The sequence below is a fragment of the Syngnathus scovelli genome, chromosome 12, assembly GCF_024217435.2.
Source record: "Syngnathus scovelli strain Florida chromosome 12, RoL_Ssco_1.2, whole genome shotgun sequence".
NCBI lineage: Eukaryota > Metazoa > Chordata > Actinopteri > Syngnathiformes > Syngnathidae > Syngnathus > Syngnathus scovelli.
The window spans coordinates 11,198,653-11,207,175 of NC_090858.1; the positions used below are offsets into that span (position 1 = coordinate 11,198,653).

General features: G+C 44.5%; 1 protein-coding gene and 1 long non-coding RNA gene across 3 annotated transcripts; one reads left to right on the plus strand and one right to left on the minus strand.

Moving 5' to 3' along the window:
* Nucleotides 1–3,259: 3,259 nt before the first annotated feature.
* On the minus strand, nt 3,260–7,364 carry ubac2 (UBA domain containing 2). Of its 2 annotated transcripts, none has more exons than XM_049735780.2 (10): nt 7,075–7,364; nt 6,562–6,686; nt 6,042–6,161; nt 5,821–5,927; nt 5,531–5,654; nt 5,401–5,448; nt 5,076–5,184; nt 4,850–4,992; nt 4,605–4,736; nt 3,260–4,376 (listed from the first exon to the last, which is right to left on the minus strand). In XM_049735780.2, exons 1-10 carry the CDS (start codon nt 7,103–7,105, stop codon nt 4,269–4,271), a joined length of 1,047 nt encoding a protein of 348 aa, XP_049591737.1. In that variant the 5' UTR covers nt 7,106–7,364; the 3' UTR covers nt 3,260–4,268. The 2 variants fall into 2 exon arrangements, with proteins under 2 accessions (XP_049591737.1, XP_049591736.1); XM_049735779.2 differs by having other exon boundaries at nt 4,605–4,739; nt 7,075–7,357.
* Nucleotides 6,680–7,398, plus strand: LOC125978431 (uncharacterized). The gene is made up of 2 exons (XR_007485007.2): nt 6,680–6,824; nt 6,896–7,398. It is a non-coding gene; the product is annotated as an uncharacterized lncRNA (long non-coding RNA).
* Nucleotides 7,399–8,523: the final 1,125 nt, after the last annotated feature.

The following is an 8,523-nucleotide window of genomic DNA, read 5'->3' on the forward strand; positions in this document are numbered from 1 at the left end:
GGGCAGGGTTTGTCTTTGTATTTCAACATGACTGGGAGGAGATTTGTATAGTTAACATGCGGCCAGTGTATTGTCTGCCAAACGACATTTAGCTGCCCGTTCAAAATTTTTCATCAAAGAGATGTTGGAGGTGTGGCTGTGGATACAGGCAAACGCCCGGGGGGAGCTCTGCCCCGTTGGCCCCCCGGTTTGGTTGCCATTGCCCACAAGCGAGATTGCTACATTGGGAACAGCGTTGTCTTGATTTACAACTGCCTCGATTTGTGAGTTTTAACCTGTCGCTCAGGCAATGGAAGGAAAAAAAAAACAAGTTAACTGAGTGAGAGCAAACATCGGATTCAATGCCGTTTGCCACGGGGAGAAAAAAACCAAAAGTGACAGTTGCACTTTCAGCCAGGAAAACAAACACACAATTCTTATGCAAGCACAAATTTATTTCCAGACGCTCACGTATAGATCAACTAGGCCACGCCCACTTTACAGATACAACACATCAGTTGATTATGATATATGCGTACTTTCACAAGGATGTTAAAAATTTTAGTAAGGAAAAAAGAAAGGTTATTTTTATGTAAGTCATTCATTGCCTTAGTGAGGACACTTTAAGGGAAGTCTCTTGTCACCGGCCCGGCACTGTCCTTTCTGACACACAGCAGACTCTCTCAGTAAAAAATTGAAATGTAATCTGATGACAAGACTGGAGCCAGAACCAGCCACCCCCCAAGTCCCCCCCACCCTTAAACCTCTGCTTGGCCCTTTGTAGCGCCATCCACCGCCACCCTCTCAAGAATCTCCCAGTGATGTTTGACCTTTCATCAAAGTTCATTTCCGCTGTAACTGCACATACACACACACCACAGTAAGATTGTGCGCGCGGGCGTGTTTATTTTTAAACACATGCTCTTCTTGTGTGTATTCATGTGATGAGCTGAGGTAACACACACACACCTCAGTTAAAGAGATAAGATGTTGAGTTTTCTCTTGCGCTGAATCTATTATGTCTGTTACGTTTTTAAAAGGGAAGTCAAGCCAAACACTTTTTGTAGTAATATGTTCTGTGCAACTCAAATAGTTGGAACACGGTGTTCTGATTAATGTATTGTTTGTGGAATATGAATTAAATGGGCAAAATCCAGCTGTTTTTTATCTCTCTCAGAGGGGGACTATTTTGCAAGTTGCTAAAATTGACCTCACAGTTTCCAGGTCTTATGTCACAACCAATGACGGCTCAGCTTCAGAAAACTGGCGAGCCATGATTGGTTGTGTTCTGAGACCTGGTGACTGTGATGTCATTTTCAATTGACAACAAGTGGCAAAATGGTCACCTGAGATGATTATATTCAAGTCATAATGTTGTGAGAACAATTTACAATATGTAGGTGTTTATTGTGAAGTTAATCGGTTTGATCTTGGCTGATGGCCTCATAACTGAAGCGTAGTTGCGCTATTCATCTTACTAATGTTTTTCAGTCTCTGCGGTTTTGGTTTTTCACAGCAAGTCCAAACACAGACCTGACGATCAGACAAAAAACAATTAGAGCGTCAACAAGCTTTCATGTAGGACGGAAAAACAAGTTGAGCATAAAATGACAGCGGCAATTCCTCAAGTGAACCCATCTGAGTCCTAATTACTTGGAAACCACAAGCATGTGCATGACTCGAAGGCATGAGGCCCGCCGTAACGTGACGGCAACATTCCCATACGTTCTTCACGACCAGCTCCGAACATTTGCATATCAGTGGGAGGCATTTGGCATTCTCGTCTTATGTAACGACGAGAACAGATGTGACATTGTTCTCCACTATGCTCGTACTTTGGGACAATTCCACCCTCAGAGTGCGGGAGTCATCCGAAGTCATACGAAACGATCACACAAACAACATGAGAGTGCGAACGAACGGAAGGCTCTTGCATACGCCGTTGCCATGGCACACGTTCACCATGGCAACAGAGCCGGCAACGGGGGAATAGAGCGGCGGCGACGGCGTCGTCTGGGCCGCTGTGGCTGCTCAGACTCATACACAAATACGTATGGAAAGCAGGAGGAGCATTTCTTACAGGTTCATGTATGGGCACAGTCCTGTACAATTACATGTTACTCGTGAGGCCAAACTATGTACGGGTGTGCCGACTTGAAGTTACAAGCAGAGTGCACGGCCCAGCTAATAATATAGCTGCTGTATGGTGTTAGTTCCATGCATCACAGCAGGGGATGCTTACAAAGGTTCAAACCTGACTGACTGCAAGGGGAATCCCAGGTATTTAACAACACACACACACCGCACGCACGCATACACACGCAAAGTGACGTGAGGTGGAAGTGGCGACACTGCATTTTTCCTAAGCTCCAAAATCGACATTTACCTACAATGACTATTGAAATACCGCCTGATCAAAGTCATAAAGATTTGAATGTCTAAGACTACCCGAGGCTTACACAGTGTGAGGTGTGTTGAGGGCCAAAAATAATAAAATTGAGAGCCTATTGGCATAATTGTCTGCACACAGACACTGATTGTTTTTTTTTTTTTTTAAGTTAAAAGTGAAGCTAATTTGACAGGCTTTGAAAGCATGTGGTGCCCATTCTGTTTTGGGCAATCTGAAAGAGTTTTCATCACTCTACATTAGCAGACCTAACTCTGAAGTGATCACTGGATTAGATGTTACATTACAACCAAAGTCAATTGATCTCTTGGGGGAAATTGGATCTTAAACAGATTGGAGCCTCAAAAATATATCTATCCCATCCTAAAATGGCTGCTGTGGTGCGGGCTAAAATGCACACTTAACGATGGTTTCCTTGCCCACTAAGTCTTGTACTGTTAAAACTCCGTGGAGGAGAGACAAGCGGATGGAGATGTCTTCTGCTCAGTGTCATCGTCGGAGCAGGTGGGCGTGGCACTCAGCGATAAAGCTGACTCGACAGCGACATCTATTGGACGAGGCACTCACTGGACACTACAGTAGGTACACCGAGATATCCTGAAATCTCATACGAGGCGTATCAAAAATTCTGATTTCACAAAGAAAAAAAAAAAGTGCCACGAGTGGTTATAAATTAAATCAAGAAGCTGCAGACAACCAGTGCTGGCTCAAATAGAACTTTTTTTTCCCTTACAAAAAAAAAGGAACAATCCACGCTTCGATACATATTTCGCAACGCAAGCCCGCCATCTTGTGTCGTAAGAGGACACAGCATTGTGGTTTTGAAAACTTGCTTGCCAACTGAATAAATAAAATGAGACCCAAACTGGAGTCTTTAATCACTTTTTGTTAATAGTTTTATTTTGAGGTGCTGACATACTGTCTTAGCATTTTTTTTGGACAAAAATACAGAACTGGTACCCTTTGCTAAGTCAACACTTAACTGCTACCTCTTGAACATTTGCAGTATGCACAAACGGTTGAGTGCCTCAGTCATATTTACTGCATAACAAACATTTCGGCTTTGTGATGTTTAAAACTGGAACATCATCTAATAAATACATCCAGTGCAGCGAGGGGGGGGGGGGGGGGGGGGGGGGGGGGGGTTTGTCTCACCTGAGATGACCCACATAACCCGAAAGACGGAATGAACGTGCATCCTCGCCAAGATCTGCTGCCTTCAATTACAATTACATTCGCTGACTCGCTCAAAGAGAAACACAACGACAAAATCCTTTCAGAGACACGACATATGGACAAGCATATCAAAATAAAGCTCATGAGTGTAATTTTAGACTGTAAAATGAAATGTATTGGCGTGGAGACTATTTGAGCTTCTTGCTGAGTTATAATCCAATGTGAGACGAAAATTGCATAAAAATATCCGTACAGCATATCTGCCTTGTGGGTGTCATACGGCACAGTTTTGAGGGTCGGTGGTTACGCTGGCGTACACGGGGGTCCTCAGTATCACTCGTACAGCTACGGAGTGTGCCGAATGCTTAACTAATGCTAATGCAAAAGTTCAGTGGTAACCAAGCAACAAGTGAATGTTGCGTTAACGTGAGGAGCTTCATCGCGCTTTGACAGAAGGCTAGCTGGATCACATTTGTTATTGTTGTAATTTGAGGCTTGTCATTTGAGCCCAGGATGTTCGACTTAATGCTTCAAACGTCCTGCCCAGTTGATTGCAACTGTCCGTTTCGGGGCGTGATCGGCCAGCCGTACGCAGCATTCACATTACCTGCCTCGTCTTGCTTTGTCATCTTTTTTTTCCCCCAAACTTGACTCTGACTTTGTTTTCGGCTGCACTGCTTCACTTCTGGTATCGCTCTCGCGTCTCTCAGTGCTGCAGGAGGAAGTTGGTGGCTATGTTGATGTCGTTGTTGGATGCTCGGAGGGCCTCGAGGGCATCCGGCCGGGAGAAGCCCATCTCCACCAACCTGGCGACCTGCAGGAGTAGTTCCATGAAATTAGAATTTGGATATAGCGTGTAGAAGATTTCCATTGATGCTTTTACACCTGCAATGATTCTTACAGATAATTTCAGCAGAGTCTGAAAATCTCATTTAGTTCCCCATTCTTTGAATATTTTGACCAAAGCATGTCAGACATTGTTTATCATTATTAGCACTGTATTGGTACATTTTTCAATATGAACAGGCAATGGTGACTGCACCTGCTCCTCTGCGACAACGTTTTCGGATGGTGGCGGCGGCGGCGGCGCGCTGGGCTGCGTCTGAGCCTGCGGCAGTGCTTCTCTTCTGCGTCTCAGGGAGGGGAACAACCTGCTCCACGGGAGCAAGCCAGTCTGCTAAGATAAAAAGGATTTTTATTTTCACTCTTTCCACTTAAGTAATGAAAAAGAAGTCTCCGAATCGCATGGAATGGCTTTGTTGGTTTGAGCAGGAAAATCGCCGGTACTTGTGCTTGGTGTCTGGAGTTAGCGCGGGCCTCGTTGAACTGGGCCAGTAGCAGCTCTTGATCCAGTTGGTCCATCCGCTGTTGCCTCTGGATGTCCAGCGTGGCGCCCATCCCCAGAGGTGCCTCGCTGGTTGGTTGAGAACCTTCAAGGGGGGGAACAAAAATAACATGACCATGTTTGCGCATCACTGTTGTTTAAACCGTGACGGCGCTAGCTCGGACGCACTGGAGAAGAGCGGCTCCAGAAGGTAGCGTGCGACGGCACACAGCCAGGCAGGCACAAAGAGAAATTTCTGGAGCCAGAGCACGTTGGAGTGGTACAAACCACCCGAGATCTGAGACACATGTCAAACATTAATCAATCAACCATTGTGTTATACGATGATGGGTTTACCTTATACCAGTGGACCCTCAGGATAAAAAATAAAAATAGGCTGATTACAGCATTCTATAATTATTGATCTCTGGGCACTGTGTTTTCAAAATTGAAACAGCAATTTGGTTGTTTGCTGATGAAGTGTACAAGGCCGCTGGAGCATCATATGACTCACCAGGCCACTGAGTGCCAGGACCCACATGAAGGGACTGGACGTCAACAGCTACACAGAGACACAAACAAAGAGGGGGCAAGATTCATGACTGGATGCGTTAAAAACACAACGGAGCTGAACAGAACCATACCTGCAGTCCGACGATGTAGACCAAGGTTTTGTTGGTGATGCTGACGAGGCCCAGCACCTGGGTGATGGGCACCTTGGGGATGGACCAATAGAAAGGCACAAAGAGGGCAAAGACCGGGGCCAGCCTGTGGACGTCACGCATCAAAAATCTAATTTGTTGTGATCAAATGTTACTTGCAAGATTGTGACTGTATACAGAAAAAAAAAACAAAAGAAAACTGAAACAGTAAATAGAACATTGCAATGCATTTGCTTTGGTTTGGCCTTGTTCCCCAAACAAATTAAACTCACAGCCCCGCAGGCAACTCCTCCACCTCGTAGTCAAAGAGGAAGGAGAACGCCTGAGCCAACAGCAAGTCCAGCAGTGCAGAGACAAACCAGGTGCCCAACAAGAAGGACTAAACAAGAGACATGTTTTAAGAGGGGCAAATATCTCAAAACATCTCTGGTCCTCTCAAGCCGTCTAATATGAACAGAACATGCTGCCAAGCTTGTTCATCATTGGCACTCACGGCAAACTTCCTGGAGCCAAACCTCCTCTCAAAGATTCGGAAGTTGTAGATGAGCATGGCACTGCAGAAGGAGTCTTTCACGTCCAGACACACTAGCCTGCCGCACAGCAAGCGCCACACCTACCACCACATCCATATTGTTAGGCACAGTCATATCAGATCCTTTAAATCAGGGGTGTCAAACTCATTTTTTTCACGGGCCGCATTGTAGTCATAGCTTCTTTCGGAGGGCCATTATGACTGTCAACCCAAATAAACATAAAAGCACATCATATTATATACAGTAAAAGCTACAAAACAAACTGACAAATAATTTGTTTTCAGATCAGATGAGTAAAAACTGTTCAAATATTGAAAAAAAAAAGATATTAAAAGTGAAGACAATTTGCAATTCTAGTAATGACACGAATTTGATGCACAATTTGCCTTCGCGGGCCACATCAAATGACGTAGCGGGCCGTATCTGGCCCCCGGGCCTTGAGTTTGACACCTGTGCTTTAAATGTTAACTCAAGTCAAACCTGCTGTTGGTGGCTGACAGCCTGCAGGTTGTACTCAAACATGTGCTGGTACTGCGGGAGCAGGAGAAGCATCACCGTCAACCCACTCAGAACTAACAGCAGACCTTTGGACAGAGGAGCCTTGTCTGTAAAGAACAAAAAAAAAAAAAAAACATGTTCCCGTTTAACCCGAGATTAGGTTGTTTGGCACCCCCTGGATTACAATTTAGATTGACGCCTCTGATTTAACCCAAGGAAAGCTTCGTTTATGCCAAAATATTTAGGTTTGATTGATTGATTGATTGATTGATTGATTGATTGATTGATTGATTGATTGATTGAACTATTTCCACAGGTCTATTTTAGCTGCCTCAGCCCAGCTATCTAAAAAGCACGTTCAAGTTGTTGCGGTGATAGCCTGCCTGGATAAATGAATGACAACTTCATCTACAGCCTGCCAGGGTAAATGAATGACAACTGCATGCTAATCTACTTAGCTGAGCTGGCTGCCAGAGGCGGGGGGGAGACACTCACACAGGCCCCGGGAACCGGTGGTGGTAAACATGACGTCGAGGAAGTTGACAATACTCCAGAAGACACACGGCGAGGTTTCAACACAAACTAAGAGGAAAGAAATAACGGGGTGGCGTTGACGTAGCGATCCATGCTGGCTGACAAGGAGTGTAGTAGAACAGGACGGGAACAGGAAGTAGATCGTCACCCAAACTACAGAAGCTCAACTGGACCAAAATCAAGCGACCCACTGTAAATGTCATGAAAGAGCGGCGCATTAAGAATTCCTACTACATATTATTAAAACTGCATTTATTTCCTTTGTCGTACATGTTTCCAATTAAATGAGTTTTTTCCCCCCGTGTTGTACCGCTATTATATTGTTTGCTCGCAATGCATTGTGGTCTATACTCAACTTTTCCAAGTGCGTTGAGGGTAATTTACATTTACGCTCTTTATTCCTAGTTTGGTCGCTAGAGAGCGGTGTTCCATTGAGTTTGAAGCTGAAAAAGGCTAAGCCAAGCAGGGCAGTTAACACAACTACACAAAAAGGAATTTAAGACATCGAAATCAAAAGAAAAGAAAAACAAGTAATCACCTAAATTGCTACAGTAATGCACAGCACAAGAACATGATCATGTTAAATTTTATTCTAGACATGCTCTAAAAAAACTTAATAATTCGTCATTTTAATTGTTGTTTTTGTTCTTATTCTTATTTGTTGTCAACTTTTTGTATTCACCCATAAGTTCTAGCCACTTTTCATTTCCAATTTAGACAATTCTGTTCATCTTCTAATAATTAATGTACTTATTGTTTCTTCTGTCAAGTTAAGACCCTGGCCTGGGGCCAAGAGGGCTCTGGTCCCACTTTTCATTTACTAAGAGTTTACCTTACTTACCTTAGTTTCATTTACCTTAATACTTTGGGCCATATAAACGCCTGCTAAATTTAAGATGAAATCAGAAATAACATTGGGAGTGAAGATCTCAACATATTTGTCAGCCAGGTGAGTTTTGCCACACAATATTTCATGTACGGATATTGTTGCAGCTTTACGTCAGCTGAGTGGCAGCCATCTGTTTCAGGTCGCCTCCAACGCACACACCACCAGTGTTGGTCACGCTGCCGATTCCTTGCGAGTAGGCCCCGCTGCTTTGCGAAAGTCCACATCAAACGTGTCGGACGAGGCCTTCCCCATGTGCGGCTCCGGTGGCTCCGTCTTATGTCCAAGTCCAACAGCTGTCTAATAGTATTGCGCGCACGGGGACACAGCGGCCCGTTAGTTCCCATTGGTTAGTTCCTGCCCATTAGCTCTATTTGCTTGCCGGTGGTCAGACGTTGAGTGCGAGGAACAGCTTGCTAATTGTGTTTCAGACCTTCTCTGTCACCGGCGTAGGAGTCGGGTCTAAAAAGGTTGCTTTGCCCCTGTTCTCAATCAAACATAATCAGATTAAACGGCACAAAGAT